Raw genomic sequence first — 25,127 nt, 5'->3', positions numbered from 1 at the left:
ATTACATAAAAAGAAACGAATCCAATCTTCTTTCAAGTATGACAGAAGAAACATATAGTCTGCATAGAGCTGGGATTATAGTGTATCATCATTGCTAGTCACAGTAAAAACAAAGTTATATTTACCAAGGGAAACCACTCTACCGTGCTCCATACAGCCTGTGCATAAGTTACTAAAGCATATGAAGGAACATGTGGGAGGAACTACATGTTCATTTCAATAGAGAAGAAATAGGAATCCAAAATAATGTTCTGTCGAAGAAATTTCAGGATACAATTTATACAAGTTAAATCATCATGCTACGTCAACATGCAGCAGGTCTAGGCTTGTAGCAACTATGACATGCCACATGCACAGACACCGTAACTCCATATCCTGATAATGAAGAGTGATACTTCCAACATATATACTTGTATTCCCGGCATTTAACGTAAAATTTCAACTTATAACCTCTACAATGACTAACTAATCCAACGAAACAAGTCTGTGTTGCGTCACTATCCTAGTGAACAAAAAAACTAGGAACAGTTTCAGGCAAAAAGTTCAGTACCATAACTCACCCACTCAACAAGGCTCTCATCACCCAATATTCTTGATGCATCAACAAGCTTTCAACCAGTCAACAAGCTCTAAGTGGACAACACTACAAGAGAATACATCAGGTTTCTCAGTCATTTCGCCACTCGATGCATACTCTGGAGCCATGTATCTGCAGGACAGAAAGAAAAAAATAACATTTTTAGTCATCATCGGTTCTATAAGACCACAATAGATTCTTCTAACGCTGCCAGTACATTGCTCACCCAAATGTCCCCATAACCCGCGTAGTTAGATGTGTTTACAGCGTCCAAAGCCAATCTTGCAAGACCAAAACTGGCTACCTAGAGTTCACGAATAACATCTAATCAGCAACTGAACTATACATGTGTTACAGTGTCCAAAGCCAATCTTGCAAGACCAAAGCCTAGCACATCATTAAGGTGTAACTAGCACGGTTAAACGACAGAAAAACAGAGAGACATTATACACTATTGCCACTATGCACGACTGAGACACACATGACCGTGTCATTAGCTACACTAGGCGCACAAGCACAAAGCGTGCATGCCACTCGATGATAATGAAATAAAGAGAGATATCGGCACATGAGATACTTCATGCTCTAAATTCTCTAAGATGTATGCGGTCAGGAAGCAGTAGCATAAACCAACCCAAGTATAGTATTTTTGTTCTTATCCCAGCTTAACTATTAAGGGGGGAGTGACTTTTATTAATAACTAGTGCCTATGAGTCAGTATAATTAATCCAGAAACAACCAAGTAGGATCCAGTACAAGCATTTCTTCAACAAACCATAACACAGAATATATTCATAGACCAAGCCCTTGTAAGATGACCAAATTAACATGCTATAGTGAAGAGGATTGATGGCCAGATGACCACCACCATAAACACTAGGTCATCGGCGCGATGGCCGGAATAACGTGTCCATGTCCATCAGCAACTAATTAGACTTAACAGAATTTTTTGTATATGATGAACAATTGTACACATTCATAGTCTATACAATTGCACGTGCTGTCCAGATCTGTACATACAGAAATTGGACTCTGTGAACCTATACTAATCAGATCAGGCACAAAAAGGGATGTGTGCTCATATATCTGTACAATTCCAAGTGCTATCCATTCAGATATGGCCGTAGAGGGGGGAGAGGGGTAGGTAGCTCGCCACATACGGCCACTAGGAGAGGAGGGGAGGGGAGGAGGAAGCAGCCATCAGTGAGCTCGTCATCCCCATCGCGTGAGACGAGGCAAGGGCTGACGAAGAGGGGTGTTGGCCTTGCTCCTCTGGCCGCTAGGAGTGATGTTTCTTGTCACTTAGCAAGCAAATGACAGGCCTAGTCGCTCGACAAGCACGCCCAAGGCCTTGCTTTCAAGGGACAAAGACATGGCATATTCTGCATCATACAAGAAATGAGCTCAATAAGTTTACTTTTATCCATTGTCACGAACAAAAATAAACATTGTTGATGCATGGGCAACGACAAAAGAAAGATGCAAAAGATTAAGTGGAAGACAATTAAATCAAGTGAAGAAGCATGTACAGTACAACCGATAAATTTCACTACAATTCTGAACAAGAACGAATCGCTACACTGCCATGTGATTTGCAAGGCTTAGTTATCCAACACAAGTGCACTGAACAATGAATCAAAAAAATTCAATGAACTCTATCTCGATGTCTAAAGTAAAATAAAAAATTTACATGAGAAATTTCATGCTCTAAATTCTCTATGATGTATTCAGTCAGTAAGCAGTAGAATAAACCAGCACAAGTATAGTATTTCTGTTCTTATCCCAGCTTAATTACATAGGCTAATAAGTGACTTATGTTGTGCCTATGAGTTAGTATAATTATAACAGAAACGTCCAAGTAGGATCCAATACAGCATTTCTTTATCAAAAGATAACACAGAATAAATTCAGAGACCAAGCCCTTGTAAAATGATCAAATTAAACATGCAAATTATTCTGTTAATGACATGCTACAGTCAAGAGGATTGGTGGCCACATGACCACCACCACAAGCACTAGGTCATCGATGCAATGGCCGGCACAGCATGGCCACCATGGCGCGTTGTTGGTGGTCGCGTGTCATGTTATGACATCTTGGTGACATGTTGCTATCAAGAAGGCATAAAATGAATAGAGTCGCCAGCATGAAAGTTTCTCAACTTGCCAAGAGCTGTAAAGGCTCCTTTTGTATCATCTCAATTCAAGGTACTATGCAAAATTGACATCGGATTACTAAATCTCCATTCGGGTCTCAACAATGATTCTGCTACGATTATGAGTTGTAGGCTAAATTTAAGGTGTGCTTGGGAAATGTGTTATACTATTTTGCTTACGCACTTTAAAATCAATACAAAATGCTTAACGTAATGCAAATAACATTTAAAATTCTCGAACTAGCAACATTAGACCGAATTTGATGTAATTCAATTTGAGTCGTGATGAGAGCGGGGAGGATGGATGGTATGACGGTTGAGACGACATGATTTCAACCTACGGCGATGGATGTTGCGGGCAGTGGAATGACATCTTGCGAGGGCCGTTCATAGCCTCGCATGAACCTCCACGTGGAGATTCAACGGTTACCCAATCGATGGAGACTTGGCTGAGATTTAGCAATACCGTTTGATTAATTTGGGTGGCATTGACCGTGTACGTACGTGCCTTAGTTGTTTCTTTAGGGAGAAAATATATCAAGAAAGATATACTACGTAATAAGAAGAAAAAAGAAAACGGTGCATGGATGCATGCTAGTCCAGCCGGTGACGGAATTAATTAACATGCACGTACGTGCAGCGTTTCTTGTCTTCGATCGCAAGCGAGAGATCGAGAGTGAATAGACGGCCAGAGCTAGCTAGGATAGGCATAATTTGTTTTCAGATGTGCTGCATCAGTGATGAAGACGGTGCCGGTCAAAATAATCTGCTTTTGCTCTTCCTCCATCTTGGTGGCGTTCTAATGGACGGCGTCGGGGAGCAGGTAGCTTGATCTTCTTGCGGTCTTTAGATCCGGTAAGATTTGTGTTTGATGGTCGGCGCTCAACACTTTCTCGGATGGCGTTGGTGTCGGTTGTTGTTGCCGTGTTTGATGTCTTGCAATGGGGTGCGTGGATGGCGGAATGCAGCGGCGTTCCTTTTCTTCGATCTCGTCGAATGAAGTTGACGATGCTGAGATCTATCGGACACGGGGAAGAACCCCGGCCGGCGTGCCACAAAAAGTCTCGGTCTCGTCGCTTCCGGCGGTCCATTCCATTGGCTAGAAAAGCATCCTGGTATGTGCTCCTCTAGATCTTGGTATGATGGAAGTTCCCTTCTTTCTTCGACGTTGCCTCAGCGGCGGAGGAGGGCGATGGTGGGTGACGTTTTGGAGTGGCATAAGATTCAACCGAATTGAAATTCTAGCTTTACTTCTTGTGAAGTCTTTGATGCACCGTAAATTGTGATGACCACATGGGTACTTTTTGTAATATATCTAGTGAAATATATGTGTTTATTTCAAAATATATATATCGCAGGCATGCATGTCGCCTACGCCGTTGTCCCCGGCTGCGGACGTCCTTGTCCCCGCCGATTCTGCCCTCGCCGGCGACCGGCGTGGCGTGGTACGGGAGGGACGAGGAAAGAGAGGAGGAATAGGGCTCCGGATTGCAGTTGACGAGAAAGAAAGAGATTCATGATCGAGTCTCTAGAAATCGATCGAGTCGCCGATGCTTCAATCAAATCAAAAAAGAAAAAGAATCGAGCGGCCGGAGTGGACGATCACGTCGCCAAGGAGAGGAGCTCGTAGTGGTCTCGACTAGGTATGTACTGTAGGTGGCACCGGAAGAGGTGAGGTGCTCCCCACGGACACCGGCGGCAAGGCGCCAGCCACATGCACTGATGCACGCACCTCGGAACGCCGCGACGATGGAGCCTTGGACGTGCACGTACGCATGCATGCCACCAAATTAAAAGATGTGCCCTTCCTGTCCACCTCGCCGCCGACGCCCATGGCGCGCGGTGGCACGTTGACGTGGATGCCAACGGCCTCTCTCACTCGGACGCCGTCACGGTTTTCGTCCTTGCCGATAGCTTGCCGCCGGCCGTCGCTCAACATAACGACCGAGAAGTATTGAGCCAGTGCAATTAATTAAGGAGGTCTCAGGTGAGGTTGGAGTTGAACGGGGAGTCGATCAATTTGCTTGCTGTAATCGACGAACGATCCCGGCCGTGGCACTCAGTGGCGGTTCTAGGCCCCAGGCAGCCAGGGCCTTGGCCTGGGGCGTGGTGGATCATTTCTTTGTTAACTGTAACACACTGTAGCAAGAATTACACTGTAGCTTACTGTAGTTACACTGCTTGCCTGGGGCGTATGCTGAACCTAGCTCCGCTACTGGTGGCACTGATTGGAGACAAGCTCGATTGAGGGATGTGGGTGGCGTCACTGGCGCGGCCGCGCGTCGGCGGCGCGCGTGGTAAGGAAGGAAGGAGCTAGAGAAGAGAGAAAATTAAAGATGTGCACTTTGATTTGTTATTCTCTGTATTCGATCGGGAAAGAAAAGGGTTCTCGTGGAATCTAGTCGCCGGCAGCGCACAAACCACAGAATGCAGCAGGAGGCTTGCTCTGGTGCACCCCCTAACTCAATTTCCTATGGGTATTCTTAACCCCCGCCATCTATTTTTTCTTCGGCCCGCCGCTGTCCATATCCAAGCCCCGTAGCCCATATCCAAGCCCCGTATAACCCGTATGACCCATACGTATGTATACGGTGACATCCCGAAAAAAAAGGATGACACGACCCCACGACGGCCGATCCATCAATCACGCAGCTCAATCAATCATGCAGCTCCTCCATCATTCTGGTGAGTTTCTGTAGGAATATCGGCGGCAGCGATCTTATCGCCGGCGATTTCGTCCGAGAGCGCGCGCGGCACCGTCGTCAACCTCCAGCGCTCGCAGGTACCGCATCCCGTTTCCCCACGTTTGTCTCGCTCGCGGCAGCATCAAACGAACTGCCGCTGTTTTCGTCGTAGTGGTTAACCTAGCGGGGCGGGCAACCTAGCTTTCTGGCGGTCCAGGCCATCGCAGATCTTATTCTGGTAGTGCTGCTCGTCGTGATATACACAGTGATCACGCGGGCTAAAGTGGGTTTCTTCTTTCTAGGGTTAACCTAGCGTCGGTTGCCGTCGGTTGTGTGCACGACGGCTCCGTTATTTGATGCGGCGGCTTACCTAGGTATCCGGCGATCCAAAATAATCACGACTGGTGCCGTGGGCTAGGAATCCGGCGGTGCATGTTATCACGGGTAGCGCTGCTTCTCGTGATCCAAAGTGATCACGTACTGGATTCGTGGGACGTACCTTAACGCCGCTTGGTGTGGAGAGGGGGGAGGATCCATGGCCGATCAGAGGTCGTTGGCGTCGGTTGTGTGCACGATCTGAACGCCCTCGGTTGGGGCGCTCTCCGGTTGGTGTAGTTTATTTAACATCCGTGATCGTGCGCTAGGTGTTGTATATGTCAGCATTGATAATGTTTGCACATGTGATGATACATATTAATTGTTGTAGGAAATGGCGGACGATGAGTTAACTGATATGATGTATGACATGGAGTTTGGAGAACTGATGAAAGACTGGATAGAAGATTGGTCAGATGATGAAAATTCAGATCGTGGAGATAGGTCAGAGAATGGGAACGTATTGGAAGATCTTAATGTGAGTGGCATTATCATGTTGTAATTTTTTGGTGGCATCCGACAATATTATATTTTGAAAATTTATAGATGGATCAACATGATGATGGTCAGGAAAACAATGAGCATGATGATGGTGAGGAAAACAACTCGGAGATCTCGAATGAAGATTACATTAGTCAGGTATGGAAGTGGAATTTTTTGTTGGCATGCATGCAAATTGAATTAATCCTGGAATATTATATGATAAGTACTTATGTATTTGTGTTATATTTTTCAGCTCATTTCCGAATGTCATAATGCGTACGACTATTACGGTGAATCCGACGCGGAGACAGGCCTTGATGTCGAATCATTAGCTGCATCTGATTCTGGGGAGTCGCAATCGTCGGTCATCATGAGTGAGGTATGTATGTAATCAGTGTTGTATGGAAGTAATGTTATACCATAGAAAACTGTTTTCATGGCTATGTTATGATTGTGTAGGTGACAGAAGTTGAGGGGAAAAAGAATGTCCAAGATACTGCTAGTGCAGATGATAAGAGGGATATGTTCATGGAGATAATACAAATGACTTTTACGTCTCACGAGGCTGCGTATGATTTCTACAACAGCTATGCTAGAGATAATGGTTTCAGCATTAGAAAGAATAGGGTCAGGTATAGCAAAACCGAGTCACGTCATATGCGTTATAGGCGGTTTGTTTGTTTCAGACAAGGAAAACGTGACAGCAGGTTGCTAACCGAGGAAGGACACAGCCGTAGGCTCAGACCCGAGACACGCTGCCACTGTGAAGCGCACCTGACCGTGAAGCTTGACCAAAAGCGTGGGGTTTGGTATGTTGATAGTTTTGAGGACAAGCATAGCCATATCTTGGCAGGATCGGACGAGGTACCTTTTCTTTGGTCCCACAGAAAAATCAAAGATTACCAGAGAGCTGAGATACTGTCCATGGGAGCTGCAGGGATTAGAATTCACGACATGATGGATACCTTCATCAGCAAACATGTATGGTATGGCAGTGTTGGTTTTACCAGGCGTGAAATATACAACCTTTGCGCCAGGGAGAAGAGGAAGCTGCTTTCAAAAGGTGATGCTGCCACAGTCATAGGCATCATGGTCAGTAGGAAACAGAGGGATCCTAGCTTCTTTTTCGAGTACAAGCTAGACAAGGAAGGACATATGAATAGGATGTTCTGGTGTGACTCCCAGTCTCATCATGACTACGAGGACTTCGGCGACATGCTTGTATTTGACAACACGTACAAGATGAACCAGTATGGTATGCCATTCATACCCTTTGTTGGTCTTAACAATCACCGGAAGACCACTGTTTTTGCTTGTGCCATAGTTTCGGACGAGACCGAAGAGACATATGTGTGGCTGCTGGAGACTTTTTTGAGGTCCATGTGTCAAAAGATGCCTATGAGTGTTATCACGGATGCCGACGCTGCGATGATCAAGGCAATTCGCCAAGTCTTGCCAGACGTGTGGCACCGTATATGTACGTGGCATATAGAAAAAAAAATATGAAGATTCACCTCAGTCACAAGTCCTTGAAGGAGTTCCGAACTCTTTTGTACTACAGCACGTCCACGGCCACGTTTGAGGAGAGATGGCACGCGTTTTCCAAAAGATGGCAGTCGGAAAAAACAGTAACATGGTTGAGACGGATGTATAAGAAGAGGAGACTGTGGGCCGCGGCTTATCTGACAGAGGGTTTTTGGCTTGGCATGAAAAGCAACCAGAGGAGTGAAAGTCTAAACTCATGCCTTCACCTCCACCTAGACGGTGAAATGACCCTGGTGGATATGATTTTGCACTATGAGAACGCCGTTGTACGTATCCGTGAGAATGATGCACGAGATGATTGCACGGCCTCACAGAGTTTACCGGTGCCAGTTACTAGCTCGAGGGAACTTGAGATAGCTGCTTCTCACGTCTTCACTCCAGCAAACTTCTATATGTTGCAAGCTGATCTTAGGAAAATTGGTGGCATGGAGATTGTAGAAATAAAGCTCGGAGACGGATCACAGCAGTACATCGTGGCCTGGAAGAATAACCGGAAGAGCCATTTTTGGGTGGAGTACACTCCAGTAAATTCCGCAGAAACTATAAGGTGCAGCTGCAGAAGAATGATTCGAAAGGGTCTACCTTGCAAGCACATATTCCATGTACTGAAGTACTTGAATATATCTGAAATACCAAAGTGTTTAGTTCTTGTGCGGTTCACGAAAGACGCAAGGTTGGGACTGCCCGCCAGGCGCACAAGCGATCTGTTGGGATTTGGATGGACTGGAGCAGCTGAAAGAATGAAATATAGCCAGGTCAGTGTGTTGGCTTCAGAAGCTATGCATGCAGCATGCAAACACCCAACTTTGTGGGATCAGTTACAGGAGAGTTTGAAGGTCGTGATAGCTAAGAGCCATGAGTATGATCAGCTAAAGGAAAATTTGAGTAAGAAAACGGCTGATCTTAGTACTTGTGCAATTGAATATGTAGATGATGGTGAAGGCAACATAGTTGAAGTTCATGATCCTATTAAAGTATCAACGAAAGGTGCAACTAAGGTAGATGAGAACCGCCCTATGTCGAAAAATGGTAGGCCACTTTCGTACGACGAGATCAGAATCACGTGCGGCGCATGCAAATTGCTAGGGCACACTAAACGCAGCAAGAAATGCAAACTAAATAAGAAGTAAGTTTTTGTATGCATTGTAGGTTATAATTGTTTTTAACTTGTCATTCATTAACTTTTCCTGTTATCGTGTGCAGAAGCGTGGTGGGCGAAGAAGAGTAGAACAGTTGCTAAAGTTATGTTAGGATGAATCCAGTGATCTAATAGTGAGGTGTTTACAATGTGTTACTGCATACATGATACATGATATATACTATTGCAAGAGGCCAGTACCTTGAGATAGTGCTTGTAGCATATGTGGACTAAACAGGAGGCGGTCACTAGGGACTTTAATCATGGAAAATGGATAGCATTTTAGCCATTGTAATGATGGCATCTTTTGTGTTGTCCACTGTAGTTATATTATATTAGAAAACTAGACGATACCTGGCATGTTGTTGCGGGAATGTTTTGCAATATATTCATAGAGAAATGGTTACGTGTAACATGTATATGTTGTTGCGGGAATATTTTGTTTGCATGTTGTGGTGGACCTTTCTCCATACATGTTGAATGACGAGGTGGCAAACTTGCATGTTAAGAGAAATAGGTTAGTGGTGGCTAGTTGTTTAGATATAGAAGATGTAATTATGTGTGGTAATAATTAAAAAAAATTCACTCCTTTGGTTCACCACCATTTAGATATAGAAGATACCAGCTCACTTTGGTCTATAGTATAGACTTCGTACCAAAAACCCACCATTTTCCCCTTATAAAGAAAAGAAAAACCCACCATTTTATGGCTTGTAGTGTAACTCGGGCCGCTTATCGCGATGACGTGGAGGGGGGCTGACGGATGCCGTAAGACGGCGCGACACACGGCCGCTCCCATTGCCGAGCCCATTTAACAAATTTTATTTTGATTACAGCCCGTTTAAATGGGCCGCGCTGGCCACCTGGTCGGGGCGGTTCTTCCCTCGCGATCTCCACGCGCGTTCTATCTATCCACTGCAACCGCCGCCGCCGCTGCCGCCACCAATCCACGTCTTGCCGCCGGTCACGTTATGCCATGGTTTCGTGGAGCGACGAGTCGAGCTCTTCTTCGGATGGCGAATCCGTGACTAGCCTGCAGGTACGCTCCTACTATATAATCTCCAAATAGTGCTAGGCTTAGGGTTAGAGTTCTTCATTTCCGGTATTTAACACAGGGCGTTGATTTGTGCATTATCTCTGTTGTTTCGTTTAGCTTCCTACGACTATCCCTTGCTACGAATGGAGTGGCATTGCTCACGATCTGTCTTCTCGTTGTCTGCATCGAGAACCTTGCGTCAGGCTAGTTGCTTTTGATTCCTTGGACACTGGCAGACGTTTTCTTGCCTGTGGTCAGAAGGTATGTTGTTCCGTACTGTAAATATATGTTTAAATTACCTCGTGCTCGATTTACTTCGCGGTAATCCATTGTTCTGCCCAAAATTGCATACATTTCAATTAATTTGTGCATTTACAAAGTCCGTATTTATGTTTTTTTTACGGTCTAATATTTGTTTTAGCACATAATAGCATATACTTGTAGTTAATTGATCCATATATATATGTATATCATTGCATGCTACATTTTGTGTTTATATGATTGAGACCATATTTTTAGTGCATTGCATGTAATTGTATTGCATTTGTGAATATATGATTGAGACCATATTTTTTCATACTGTAGGAAGAAGTGAAATGTAACTATGTGGAATGGGTAGACCCGGAGTGGTCAGTGGCTACGAAGTTCTGCCTGAGAGAACTGTGGAGCATGTATGACGAGAAGCTGAGACAGAATATTAAGAATGCTGAAGAAAAATGCATGTTAATTGGAGAAAAGAGGAGGACGGAGGAAGAGCTGAGATTTTTCAAAATGGACTTTGCTAAACTGGTGGCTGATAAGGAGGATGCTCTCACGCAGTTGGGCAATGCAAGATTGTCACTTAGCGATCTCAAAGAGGAGCTGGAGAAGAATAAGATGGCAGATCATGGTTGTGCCAATCTACATCATGTCCTGAGGGTAAAGGCTGAGAAAGACCGGGACCGGGTGGTGCTAGAGAGAGACCAAGTGATGAGAGAGAGGGACCAGCTGAAGCAAGAGAAGAAAAAACTTGAGTATATTATTGTAGATTTTCTCAAACAGAAACATGGGTACGTTGATAAGATCAAGAAGCTGAAGGAGATTTGTGATGAATTTTAAGTATGTTTTGTGGTTTATTGTTGAACAGAATGATCAAGTCCTATCTGCATTGTGGCGAGTTCATTTGTGTAAGGTCTAAGTATATTATATTAACCAATAAATTATATCACTTTCGAAATAGTTTGCCCTTGTTTGACCTGCATCCTAATGCGGGTTCTTGGCTAAGCACTGAAATTATTTTGCTTCCACCGGAGCTCTAAATCGTACTGATCAAGGGGGCGAAATAGTAGTTGATCATGTGATTGATGGTGCTACTCATCCTGATCTTCATGATGCAGAAAAGGAAAAGGCTAACAAAAATGCAGCAAAAAACTGTGCAACGAGATTTGAAGCAACACATAACGCCAAGGGAGTCTGGCGCAAGACACGAGGAAGATCCACCTGTGGACGCCGATCCCGAGAGATCCAGCGGCAATCATGCGCACGGGATCCCAGGCGGATCTGCCTACTCCACCAACCGCAGGATCCACGGGTGGCCCGTCTGCGTCCGACACGCGGGCTGTCTCCACCGAGCGGTCGGGCGGGACCGGACCTGGAGCGTCCCCCCGCGCCAACTGGCGCTCGTCGACTGGGTCGCCCGCGCTGGGACCGGATCTGTCGTTGTCTCGGGCGCGGGATCCCACACCGGATGGCACGACAGCCGAGGTTGATTCTCAGGCAAACAAAAAGGAATTTATCAACTTTTTTTCTTATTGTTGAATAATGCCAAATCAAATTAAAAAATATGCAAAAGTAAAAAGGAAATGAATTACTCTTCCATGGAAGAAAAGAATGAACACAGCAGCAAAAAACATTAAGGTAGAACAAATGAAGGGAAGCAAAAATTTATTGGTACGAAACGTATAGTCTGACTGCATTACACATACACAAGTATGTGTGATCGACCAAAAATCCACACAAAATCCATGGTATCGTGCTTATTACATGAATGATAGAAAATCAAAGTTGTCCATGCCAGGAAACGTGCTTCCGGACTTAAAACAAACGACTGAAACTAGAATCTTGAATCATGTATGATGTCTTCACGCCTTGCTTTTCTTTGCGATGTCGCGGATTTTGTTCTTCACACAATCGAGCGTGTTGGTAGGTGAGAGAACCAACTCGGCGATGAGACGCCTTCTCCTTGCATTAACCGTGCCCTGCAATTTTTAGAACAAGGTTTAATGAATAGAAGTTGGTATTATACGACAATTGTACAAGTGTACGAGCAGAGAGGACAAATTACCTGGGTAAAATCGGCGGTCCATCGATCCCCGTCCCAATGCTCCATAACTTCAATCACAAAAAGGCCACAAGAGTTCCTAATATATATGCAAACATTAGTCACCGTGCACACGAACATGTCTTTCGTAAGTAGAAAATGATGAACCATAACTCACCCGTCCTCTTGTAGTGGCATGTCGATCTAAGGTATGATAGGCCACTTAGTGACATCTGGATATTTGCCAGGTGTAATACGGTTTGCCTCTTCCATATCAATTGCTATTGCTAGTCGCTATTTGAAAGAAAGTAGTAGTGAGAAACCATATGACATTTCATATGAAGAATGCTCAATGTCGGGGAGAGTACCAGTGCTTTCACAGTGTCGAGAGAGAACTCGAGAGGATAGAGCGAATCAAAAACTCGGAATTCTTTCTTGCGGTTGTGCATCACCACGGTGATCCAGTGTGTATTGCCGACGTTCAACGGGATAAACGACTGAAATGTGGAACACATTTGTAATCAGATGCAATTATGCTTGTTGAAATGAGTGTTAATGAACTAGTAAGAACATATCATACCTTATCACGGACGGTATACTCGTCCAGAACCCTACGTACTGCTCCAGCTCTGCTCAGCGCACTATCCATGTTGTATTTCGACGGTTTAGGGTTGTCTCGTGCCTTAGCACGATCAACAAGGTATTTGGACCTCCAGGCTGGACAGAGGTGCCGATCATGACCAACGCGCAGAGCCAAATGTGTCTGATAAGCATCGATAATCTGCGTAAAATAATAGAACATTTTATTTTCATAGGTGACACCTAGATTATGCACTTAAATAGCAGGACATGGTAATAGATCTTACGTCATCCGCCAGCCATGTATGCTCAAGTACCGGTCGTATACTCTCCACAGTCACAGAGGTGCCACGTTCATTGTAGTAAACTCTTTTTGTCATATTCTTCTCAGACCGAGCAGCTGCCTCCACAAACGCAACAGCAGCATCGATGAGTTCCGATGTCAAATCGTCCTTAACAGAGCCTTCCATGTCATTGTCACTAAACAGAGCTGCATGATAAATTACGAACGTCACGAACGGTGAGTACATGAAATGGTAGTAAATTAAGCACTAAGATAGCTACTAACGGTACCTCTAGTTGCGGTAGTGTTGCCGGATGGCTTAGTACCGCGAGCGCTTCGCTTGCCGGGCTTGTCAAGTTTAAAGGGGGATTCAAATTTCTTGGGAACAGTCCGTCGACGCTTCCCGGATATAACATCGTCTTCTTTTGCGGTTGCTGCAGACTTTTTCCCCTTGCTCTTACCCACCATCCTGTCGATAGAACTTGCAGAAATGTCAATGTCGGACGATTCTGCTCGAGGAGAATTACCTACAATCCAAGGGTTCTCCGGTGTTGCGCCGCACTCATCAGTAGGCTTCGTTGTCTTGTCAACATTTAACTTGGCAGGTGTTTTCTAGTTAACAAAAAAATAATGTGATAGGTTCAGTTAACGAAAATGAAGATGCATAATTGAGATAAATGAAGACAAATAAATGAAAACATACTTCCTCATCATCGTTGTTCTGGTTTACAACAGGCTCGTTAGGCTGTGTCAAATCAATCACCGGCTCTAGACCGTCAGAGTCATCCTTGTACACGAATTCTTTTTTTTCTGGCGGACCATTCTCAAAGGAATCCACTTCTAGGTCGGCATCGTTGTTGCCGGAAGCCGCAGCAGCCGCTGGCTTGTACATCACACCATTTTGGTTCAACTTCTCTAACAATCTCTGCATTACATAAAAAATATTAATTAATGTCGGCACGGTTTTGCAACTTCAAAAATGTTGTAAACATAGAATTAAGGGTGTGTCACCTCGGCTACTTGTTCTGGTATTTCCTTCATTTGGCTGCGTATGTAATCCATACACTGCTTCATGATGAGGTTCATCATCTCGTCCGCGTTTGAGGCTAACTTGGACTTCTTTGCCGCACCAACGGCGGGCTTCATTTTTGGCTTTTCTGGTTCGGGTACTTTGCGCTCCTGCGCCCTATACTCCTTGGTTATGTTGTCTTCAATCTGCATGTGAAATACAAGTATATGTGATCAATAAAAATATTAATACAACTAATTATGTTATATAAAAGTTAAGAAGTACCCAACGTAATGAATTACCTTGATGTTACCACGGCCACGGCCTTGGTCATAATCAAACTTGTCTCTCCTTGAGGCTGCAGCTTCAGTCCAATTCCTCATTAGAGGTTCCATGGACAAGCTAGGATTGCATGCGCATTCACGTTCCAGAGGCTGAACCTTCTCCCAGTACAGGTACTGCATGAATATGAAAAATTACAATTAGTACTATACAGCAGGTAAATTAGCAATCATATTTTTTTTTGCAATGGTACAAGTCTGAAAGGTGTACCTGCAGGAGAGCTAAGTTCCCTCTCGGCCATTGGCGGAGGTGTTTGCCTTTCCTCACGTTGCGAAGGCAGTCCAGCAGAACCCGGAGGGTGAATGCATTCCAATTAATCTTGGATATACGCTTCACATCGTCCACCAATGCGTAATATTGCTTTGGTATAGTCTTGCTCGACATGGGAGCAAGAACTGTTCCAAGCAACACGAGGACAACTCTCCGAAGGAAATCGTCGTCGGCAGATTTATTCTTTGTGATGTCCACAATCAGATCATCGATGACTATGTTACCTGTGGTCTTGCTCAGGAATTGAGGCGGCACTCGATCTTTAACATCCTCACCTTCCTCACCGAGAATACCTTCTGCCGACAGTCCGTGGTTCTCCAAGGCCAAGATGCACTCAACATCCACGGCACCGAGAGACACTTCGCCAACCAAGTCTTGTACAATGAATCTGCCCTTGCTAGGATCAAATATCTCAACCATGTACCGGATCAACAGTGTACGCATCTTCAGCGAAGGTATCTGAAGCATGCTACGGAGTGGTGTTTCGGCAAGTGCGGCCCGTTGACCGGAAGATAGACCAGCAATAAGTTTGCACCATTTTTCTATGGCGCAAACAATTTCTCCGTTGAGTTCATCCATCCTGTTAAAAAATATACTTGGTTATAGTACCATAAATTATGTAATCAACTTTTTTCCTAACATATTGTTGCATAAAACATAATAATGGAATACACTATCCCACAGTAGATGGAAAACTATACAACATAATTTATTCATACTGAAACATTCAGCAGAGACACGTGCAACACATAAAATGACAGTTTAACAAGTACTTATTTAACCAATTAGTTTCATAATAAAAAGCAACATAATTTATCTAATCATTTATTTTCATATGGTACTGTACAAATAGATATAAGAATCGGTGACAGTGCCTAATTAACAATAAATTGAAAACAAAACGAAATTATGCATACTGGAACATGAATCAAACAAACGTGCATCACATACAATATTAGTCGGCGTCTCATAGTTGCAACATGCATGTCTTAGGGCATTGCTTTAACTTAAAGTGACTATGCTATAACTAACACTGATAAAAAATGGTTGTTTATTCATCAATCCAACCTACAAGTGAAAGACAACAAACAACATGCAGAAACTAATTTGCAATCGTAGGGCTATCTAATCAAATACACGCACAAACAAATCTAGTGTCATAGGCCTATCTAATCTAATACACGCACAAACAAAAAACATCTACTCCAACAGATGTAATGCGAAGATTATGCGCTAATTAATCTTAGTCCTATCGAATCTAACACACGCACAAAGAAAAGCATCATGGATGCGGTACGGTTGCCAACATACTGGATCGCTCGATGAAGATGGAAGTTGTCGGCGTTGTAACGTGGACGCAGTTCGTCCACGACGGCCAGCACGCGCTGACGACCTGGATGTTCTCGACGATCTTGCTGGGGTTGGGCCGATGCTAGGGACACAGCTGTCGTCGACTCGGCGGTAGGAGCCGTCATAGACGACATGAAAGACGATGCCGAGACTAAATAGGAGGAGGAGGATCTCCTAGGTCGTCGTAACCACCAGGGATAGAACGCACGTGATCTTTGCCTTCCTTAGTTGAGGAGACGCAGTACGTGCTCCTAAATTAAAGGGATAGGCTTCCCACGCTCGAGTTTTTTTTGTAGATTCCGATCCGGGAATTGTGTAACAAATCGCAGCTGCTCCTCTCTTTGAGCGATGAGGGGCTCGTTTCATGTACTTTTTTTCTTTTCTTTTTCATATTAGAAAATTTTGATATCAAATAATTATTTCAACTCAACCAAATGGCCCCAAAAAAATTTCACACAATGGGATGACCATGGACATCATGCATGCCAATTCTCATCGATTTCCGACACTCGAGGCATTTACCAGGATTTTGCCGGCGAAAAGAACCCGAAACGTTGCCCGGACGTGACGCAACGTTCGTTCGGTGTCAGGAATGGCTCACATGTTGCATGGGGGCCTACATTGGGCATCCTCACATGGTGCCAAAGTTTGGTGTCATTTCATGCAGGCCAGCACATAGCACATGTGCAATCACCATCATTCGGGTCTGCCGTAGGGGAGCCCGAAGGACGTTGTTTTTCTGGACTCAACCAAATGGCCCCAAAAAAATTTCACGCAATGGGATGACCATGGACATCATGCATGCCAATTCTCATCGATTTCCGACACTCGATGCATTTACTAGGATTTTGCCGGCGAAAAGAACCCGAAACGCTGCCCGGACGTGACGCAACGTTCGTTCGGTGTCAGGAATGGCTCACATGTTGCATGGGGGCCTACATTGGGCATCCTCACATGGTGCCAAAGTTTGGTGTCATTTCATGCAGGCCAGCACATAGCACATGTGCAATCACCATCATTCGGGTCTGCCGTAGGGGGAGCCCGAAGGACGTTCTTTTTCTGGACTCAACCAAATGGCCCCAAAATTTTTTCACGCAATGGGATGACCATGGACATCATGCATGCCAATTCTCATCGATTTCCGACACTCGATGCATTTACTAGGATTTTGCCGGCGAAAAGAACCCGAAACGCTGCCCGGACGTGACACAATGTTCGTTCGGTGTCAGGAATGGCTCAGATGTTGCATGGGGGCCTACATTGGGCATCCTCACATGGTGCCAAAGTTTGGTGTCATTTCATGCAGGCCAGCACATAGCACATGTGCAATCACCATCATTCGGGTCTGCCGTAGGGGGAGCCCGAAGGACGTTGTTTTTTGGACTCAACCAAATGGCCCCAAATTTTTTTCACGCAATGGGATGACCATGGACATCATGCATGCCAATTCTCATCGATTTCCGACACTCGATGCATTTACTAGGATTTTGCCGGCGAAAAGAACCCAAAACGCTGCCCGGACGTGACGCAATGTTCGTTCGGTGTCAGGAATGGCTCAGATGTTGCATGGGGGCCTACATTGGGCATCCTCACATGGTGCCAAAGTTTGGTGTCATTTCATGCAGGCCAACACATAGCACATGTGCAATCACCATCATTCGGGTCTGCCGTAGGGCGAGCCCGAAGGACGCTGTTTTTCTGGACTCAACCAAATGGCCCAAATTTTTTTTCACACAACGGGATGACCATGGACATCATGCATGCCAATTCTCATCGATTTCCGACACTCGATGCATTTACTAGGATTTTAAAAAACAATTCAAATGTAAAAAAGATAAGATCTATTAGAATGAAGAAGTGAAATAAAAGATAACATATTATCTTACATTTTGAAAATATTTCAAATATAAAGAAGAGAGCAAATATTAGAATGAAGAAGTGAAATAAAACAGAACATTTTATTTTACAGACTAAAAACATTTCAAATATAATAAAGATAAGAAATATTAGAATGAAGAATTGAAATAAAACACACCATTTTAGTTTATATTTCGTAAATATTATCAATATAAAAACGAGAACGAACAAATGAAATAAAACACAACAAAATTTGGCATATTTTTTTAATTTTAGTAAACACTGTTAGAAATAATATAGAAAAAAGAGATTTGATTTTAAATATTAGAAATATAAACAAGAAAATAAATTTTGGAGTTAAGAAGTGAAAAACAAAGAGAATATAAAACAGATCAGTGCGCGGGTAAGGCTGCCCTGGGCCAGCCCGCCCGAATTGGGCCCAAGGCAGAGCCGCGCAAGGCACAGCGCAGCGCACAGCCGTGGGGTGGTGGGAGTTTAGTCCCACCTCGCCAAGCGAGAGAGCGCCGCACCGGTTTATATACCCGGCTGCGACTCCCCTCCCAAGCTCCTATCATATGCAGGCAGTACATTGCCTAACTCTCGGCCCCTCTGCCCCGTGGGGCCTACTAGCAGCAGAGATATTCTGCACCACGGGCCTGCATCCTGGCCCATGAACGGTTGGGTTTCTAGTTGTATGCAGGCCGTGGTGTATGAATTCTCCTACTCTGGTAGGTGGGCACTTTTTTTTGGCATATTGCCATGTGTTTTGATCTTCAAATCACACACTAAATTATACACATGCTCACTTGCATTCAATACACATTTTTTTGCATATATGACAAGTTAATGTTTTGACCTTCAAATCACCTAATAAATTTTACACATGCTCACTTACATATAATACACATGGCTATTAATGGGATTTCAACAAAAATGAGGCCGTGGTGTATGAATTCTGCTCCCACATGCATGCCATGGTCATGGTAGGGTGTGCATAAAGTTTGGGATCATTTGGTGGGACCGGCAAGGAAAACCTCTTTCAAACTTGCCCTCCGGCAAACCCGAATGGTCCGGCTTGTACATGGTTCATGTGGAGGCATGCATGAGATGACCCCAACTTTTTGGGAGCATGTGGGCATGGCCAATGTGGTCCCCCGGGCAAGGTGTGCACGAATTCGGACACAATACACACGTTGCGTCATGTCGGGGCACTGTTCTAGGGTTTTATCGCTAACCTTGCAGGGTTAAGCTATGTATTTGAATCTAGAACCAAATTAACGCAACCTTAGAGTTGAAGAACTGGCTGATCCATATATCATTAATAATGCTCTATTTCCACTTCAAGCCAGCATAAACCTATATAACCAAAAGCCAGCATGGCCTGCAGTCTGCCTAACCCATCATCCTAGGCTTACAAAGTTCATGAGCACCGCAAAATAACAGCAACAACTACTAAAACATCGCAACAAAGTAAAGGCCACATCTTCAGCAGGAAGTAGAGTCTTCTTTTTTATCCTTCCAGTCTTGCCACGTTGATTCTCCACCCCTGCTTCGTTGTGTACACTTTACTTGCTACTCGCTCTAGCAGTCTTGCTCCCACCTCCAGCACCTTTTTTGTGGCTCCTTTGTCTGCAAAATAGATCAATCAACAATCCTATTAGGGGCTACATTTTTCATGCAGAGAAATAACTATAGTTTTCCCAATACTGCAGTACTAAAATCACATTTATTAGGGGCAACCAAATAGCTCACTGTAAATAAAACTAACATAATCTCAAATACTGAAGTATTCTCAAAGAACTTAGAACATAGTATGCTATCAAACGGGTCCAAACTGACTCACACAAATAGACTAACTGAAGACACTGACATGCCATCACTCTGTTTTCTTGTCCTTCAACTTGCTGATGCGCTCTGAGTGACGAATGCCCATACGGATGTAGGTCTCCGCTTCACTCGGCATGGTCCTGTCTCCGAGCTGCGGGATCCCTGGACCCACAATCTGCACGTCCGCCGGCTGCTCCTGGACAACATCATCCTGCTCCTCCTCTCCAGCACTGTCGTCCAGCAGCAGAACAACCTCCTCTTCCCCGCTCTCATCCTTGCTCTGCTCCACATCTTCGCTATCACTCTCATCCTCGCTATGCTCCACATCTTCACTATCACTGTCATCCTTTCTTTGCTCCACATCACTGTTAGAGTGAACATTGGACTGATCAACCGGAGCAGGCACCGCGAGCAACACTCCGACAAGATCTGGCACTGGAATAGGAGGGGCGCGGCGGCGGGAGCGGTACATGTACCACCTCGCACGCTGACGCCGATCCGGGGAGTTCTCCGCTTCGTTCATAGCCCAGAGGAAAACCTGGACTGGAACAACTCCTCGAGCAGGACCAAACAACGATTTCTTCTCATTGCCCGTAAGCACTTTGATGAGACCCCTACCGTGGTCGATGAACATCTGCAAGCTGGGAAACCAGCTGCAGATCTCCTCCACATTCGCCCTCTTCTCCAGATCGCCCTGACAGAACTTCCCAACTGCCTCCTCCCACTTTTCTTGAGCGCAGCGGCAATCACTTGCCGACCGCGACCTCCTTCCCTTCTTGTCCCCCATCGCCGGCGACGCCAGATGTGAGATTTGAGCACACGGAGTGAATGGGGAACAGAAGCAAAGACCTAGGGTTCGTATCTGCCAGATGAAATGGGGAATTTTTCCCCTCTCCAGCTGATAACCGCGTGTGAGGCCGGCCTGGAACGGCCCACCCAAATTAGGCCCAAATCAAAGCCGCGGCAGGCACTGTCTCGGGGTGGTGGGAGTTTAGTCCCACCTCGCCAACGGAGAGGAGCTCGCACCGGTTTATAAACCCACCTGAGCTAATCATCTCAAGTTCCTATCTAAAGCAGGCAGCTCATTGCCTAACCAGTCTCTCTCTGCCCCGTTGGGCCTACCGGCAACTTATATACATTCACCGCGGGCCTGCATCCTAGCCCAATGGGTTACTAGTCGAATGCAGGCCGTGGGGTTTCATATAAATGTTGTTGGTGTAGGCTGGCATTTTTTATTATTTATTTAATTTTTTTGCATATGTCACATGTCTAATTTTTTGCATATGTCACATGTCAAATTTTGCAAACAAGTTGGCAATTTTTATTATTTATTTAATTTTTTTGCATATGTCACATGTCTAATTTTTTGCATATGTCACATGTCAAATTTTGCAAACAAGTTTGAATCATTAAATTTTCAAATTATAAATTAAATTTAAAATTTAAAAATATTAAAAATATTTGGACCAAACATTTCCACCATGTGAGGATACCCAAAGTAAATTTTTAAATTTGTATTCAATTTTTTGCATATGTCAAATGTCTAATTTTGCACACAAGTTTGAAACAAAATATGTCCTCTAGACTGACTGGTCAAAACATCGGTCTATACCTCAAGGGGGCATTGTAAAGTATTATTTTTCCAAAAAAAAAATTCATAGCCATGTTTGGCACATGTGGGTCACCATGTACAAGAAAATTTGGGTGATTTGGAGGTGGTGGAAAAAATCACGTATGTTCAAAAACTGGCTTAAGTTAGACCAAATGGCCCCTCCGGAATGCGATGATTTTTTCTACCACCTCCAAATCACCTCAGTTTTGGCACACATGATCTCTTGCACAAACAAAGCTAGTTTTCTAGACTGACTGGTCAAAACATCGGTCTATACCTCAAGGGGGCTTTCGGGGTGTTGACATGCTAGGCCGGAAATGCGCGTGTCAGAGATCGTACTTGCGTGTATAATCCCAAACTTTCTTCATGGCATCCCATGACCCCATAGAGAATGCATGCATAATGGTTTCCATGTGGGGCAAAATTTTGAATGTTTTTACGGTTTTGTGTGGGGGGGGGGGGGTTAGGGTTCAGGGTACATGCCACATTGTTCACATTGTCCAATTAACACTTTGTATAGATTTTTTGGGTAAAAAATGAACGAAATAATGCAACTAATCTGAACGTAACATTTGGCATGTATCAAACCAAGTAGCCACTATTCCTCAAAAAAAACCAGTTAGCCACTAATTGCGCCAAACATATCACGTAATTACCAACGAAAATGGGTTGACAATTATTTCTGGAAATTCTTGGAAGGAATTTATTGCTCTTCCTTTTTTAGAGAACAATAAGTTTCTGGCTCGGGCTTCTGTGATATGTGGTTGGACCCGCGGTCAGTGAACATGTTTTGGAAGCCCCCAAAAGATCGTGCTCGTTAAAAAAAACTTGCATCGAAGCGCATTACTTCAAAATAACTAATTAACCCTACAATCACGGATATATACCTTCCCATTCTACCGCATATCAACCCTATCCTAACCACCCCCATCTACCTTGTTTCTCCTCACATAGCCATCGCCGGGATCGCGCCATCGCTTCTCAAGCGACCACGCCGACGCCGGATTAAAAAGGTCTCCTCCACGGCTCCTCCCATCTTCGATTGCAGTGCTGATTATTTTTTCCATTGATTCGACCAAGAAGTCATTTCCGAAGAGATTAGAAAATACAGCCTTTGCCATAGTTGAGTAGTTCTGGTGTAATTGGAGTACATGATGTCATGCAAGAGCTTTTTGATTGATAGTTTGTAGTAGTTGTTCGTACGAACTGGTTATGAATATATTTTCTCGGTGGTATTGTTAGGAATTAGTTGGATGAGGTTGTGGATACAGTTTTCATACTATGGGTATATGTGTTGTTGTAGGGACCATGGTCTCAGAGGCGCATAACAACCGTGCGGAGTACGACAAGTCTTTGCATGAAGCGCGCCAGGAGATCGACTTGAAGGTGCAAAAGGATCGCGCTGAGGTAGAAAAGAAACTCAAAAAAGAACGTTCATACGTGGACAGGATGATAAAGGAGGAGCGTGAGGAGTTTTCCCGTAAGATGGCGAAGATGCGTCTTGAGATTGAAGAAAAGTATAAGCGGGACTGTGAGGACATGGAAAAAAAGTTTTTCCTTGGCTACAAGGAAATGCATCAAACGTTGCAGAAGGACCGGAAGCTTGTGGACAGTATTATACAGACAGAGCGAGTCAGGATGGATGCCTATGTGTTGCAGGCACGTTCGGATATGGACAGCAAGCTGCTACAGGAGCGGTCGGACATGGATTATAAGGCCATGCTGGAGAAGGTCCGTTTGGAAGGACATATGTTAGAAGCCCGTGCGATCTCACAGCCACCCCGACAACATGTCTTCAATTTTTCTCCCCCTGTAAGTATCTCGCACCGATTGTATATGTTAAGGACCTACGTATTCTATGATACAAACATCTTCAATTTGTGGCAACCTTATGTCGGCGATTGTATGTAGGCTAAGCATCATGAGACGGCACAGTCGCCATCCACTCGAGACATTGCGATAGAGTCACCCGTTCAATGCCACATCACTCCACCCCAACAACATATCTTCAATTCTCCCCTTGTAAGTACCTCCCAACGATGCCATAGCCAAGATATGGTATGACCTTTTAAAATTTGTGTGTAAACCCATTGTCGACGTTTCATACGCAGGATAAGAAACGTGTGATGGCAGAGTCCCCAGTCACACCACATGAAGGATACATTCCACATAACAAGGTGAGAAGGTTTGAGATGGCACAATCCCCAGTCACTCCACATGAAGGATACATTCCACAAAAGCAGGTAACAACACCGCAATGTTGCTATGCACATAAAAAATTATGTTTGCCCCTTTACTCATTGAATGTATTAACTCTGATGTGAGATACTAGGTGCTGGTCATGGAATTTTTTTGTTAGTAGGGATGATGAGATGTCACATGTCCCGAGAGCATACTTTGATGAACACCCGGCAGAAGTCGGAATTTTTGAACCCGCCAAAGTGACCTACGATCTCATTATGAGTGAAATGAGAGGTACTTTTGGTTGCAAACTGGGAGCAGAACTGTACTACTTCTTACCCGGGTCTACGTGGAAGCTGCCAGAAGGAATGTTCTTGATTGCAGGACCAGATGATGTAGAAAAAACGCTTTCTGATCTGAATGGCAGCAAGACATGTCACCTGTACATTGTGTACAATAGAACTACGGGTTGTTTTCCCGAGGGTGACATTGATCCAGAGGTTCAAATTTTACATGTTACATGCATCTAGTTTATGGCTACGTCATTTTTAAGTTCTTCCTAATACAATTCCTATGGTTTCCTACAGGAAGTGAGAATCCAAGAAACAGAGGGTCTTGCTAGAGAGTTGGCGGAGAAAGAACAAGAACAACTTCAGTTGTATGGTTACATTGTGGTTAAAGAGAAAAAGATTGAAGCACATGGGTCGTCGCCAAGCCCGACGCAAACTCCAACGTCGCAACGCAAGAGGTCACTGGATTTTGGCAGTGTAGAAGACCATATGGAGTAGGCTCAATTGTTTTTCAACCAGTTTAAGCTTCAAAACAGGATTATTTTGTTGCAAACAAACTTTTTTTCTGTTTCACACTATGTTCGCAATTATGGTACAATTTATTCATGAGACAGTTCTTTGAACAACAATGCATGTGTTTTATGATCAATCATACAGTTGTTTCTGAGTTGTTTGTGAGATGGCATTGCATCTAAAGAAGTTTCCATCTATAAAACTTGTAAAAAATCATTTATGTTGTCTTTGTTGAAACTGTTTTTTCGTGCCTTTCATCTACACGTGTAATCATTATAGCCTACAAAACCATACAACGTCGCAAAACAATTTCCAGTTGGCATGGATGCTTGTCATGTTGGTACAAGGGTTTCAAAAAAAATTTGGGTCCATTTCAAGCATGCCGAAAAAATCCGTCTTCCCAGACGGAACATCCCCTGCTACCCGAACGGCTAAGTTGAATGACACCAATTTTTTCCATCAAGCGCGCAAGCACACCCCCGTGGGCTGCGTGAAATCTGAGCTAACCCCAAAACTTGCTGGTTTTGACGTCAAATAAGATAGAAATATCAAGGGAAGAAGATAGAAATAGCAAGCAAAACACAGATAACCAACAACATATCAAATAGACGGGTAGAAATCATAACATAGTTCGGATAGATAAAGTTCACGGTAGAACCAACAACATGATTTAATAGAAATATTTAAAAGATAAAAAACTTGCCCTAACATGCTAGGGCAAGTC

The 25,127-nt window shown here is 44.2% G+C and overlaps 2 protein-coding genes across 2 annotated transcripts; one reads left to right on the top strand and one right to left on the bottom strand.

The window, feature by feature from the left end:
- Positions 1 to 5,485: 5,485 nt before the first annotated feature.
- Positions 5,486 to 11,089, top strand: LOC120970301 (putative protein FAR1-RELATED SEQUENCE 10). Its single transcript, XM_073504355.1, has 5 exons — positions 5,486 to 6,267; positions 6,360 to 6,428; positions 6,526 to 6,651; positions 6,732 to 7,709; positions 10,577 to 11,089. Exons 1-5 carry the CDS (start codon positions 6,124 to 6,126, stop codon positions 11,087 to 11,089), a joined length of 1,830 nt encoding a protein of 609 aa, XP_073360456.1. The 5' UTR covers positions 5,486 to 6,123.
- Positions 11,090 to 12,111: 1,022 nt separating this feature from the next.
- On the bottom strand, positions 12,112 to 15,193 carry LOC141027353 (uncharacterized). Its single transcript, XM_073504354.1, has 11 exons — positions 14,714 to 15,193; positions 14,464 to 14,619; positions 14,164 to 14,367; positions 13,856 to 14,077; positions 13,479 to 13,764; positions 13,187 to 13,359; positions 12,871 to 13,071; positions 12,659 to 12,787; positions 12,469 to 12,494; positions 12,315 to 12,390; positions 12,112 to 12,228 (listed from the first exon to the last, which is right to left on the bottom strand). Exons 1-11 carry the CDS (start codon positions 15,191 to 15,193, stop codon positions 12,112 to 12,114), a joined length of 2,070 nt encoding a protein of 689 aa, XP_073360455.1.
- Between the last annotated feature and the right edge of the window lie 9,934 nt (positions 15,194 to 25,127).

The sequence above is a fragment of the Aegilops tauschii genome, chromosome 7, assembly GCF_002575655.3.
Source record: "Aegilops tauschii subsp. strangulata cultivar AL8/78 chromosome 7, Aet v6.0, whole genome shotgun sequence".
In the NCBI taxonomy this organism is placed as follows: Eukaryota; Viridiplantae; Streptophyta; class Magnoliopsida; order Poales; family Poaceae; genus Aegilops; species Aegilops tauschii.
The sequence above is the reverse complement of the archived record's forward strand: the minus strand, read 5'-3'. Positions and strand labels throughout refer to the sequence as shown.

What these genes read in the sequence shown, in the direction of transcription:
- LOC120970301 (XM_073504355.1), top strand. Translation starts at nt 6,124, where the DNA reads ATGGCGGACGATGAGTTAACTGATATGATGTATGACATGGAGTTTGGA. An exon ending in ACGTATTGGAAGATCTTAAT is followed by an intron (nt 6,268 to 6,359) that starts GTGAGTGGCATT and finishes GATGATGGTCAG; the next exon opens with GAAAACAATGAGCATGATGA. An exon ending in CGTCGGTCATCATGAGTGAG is followed by an intron (nt 6,652 to 6,731) that starts GTATGTATGTAA and finishes ATGATTGTGTAG; the next exon opens with GTGACAGAAGTTGAGGGGAA.
- LOC141027353 (XM_073504354.1), bottom strand. Translation starts at nt 15,193, where the DNA reads ATGGTTGAGATATTTGATCCTAGCAAGGGCAGATTCATTGTACAAGAC. An exon ending in GGAACTTAGCTCTCCTGCAG is followed by an intron (nt 14,620 to 14,713) that starts GTACACCTTTCA and finishes ATATTCATGCAG; the next exon opens with TACCTGTACTGGGAGAAGGT. An exon ending in AGTATACCGTCCGTGATAAG is followed by an intron (nt 12,788 to 12,870) that starts GTATGATATGTT and finishes TCCACATTTCAG; the next exon opens with TCGTTTATCCCGTTGAACGT.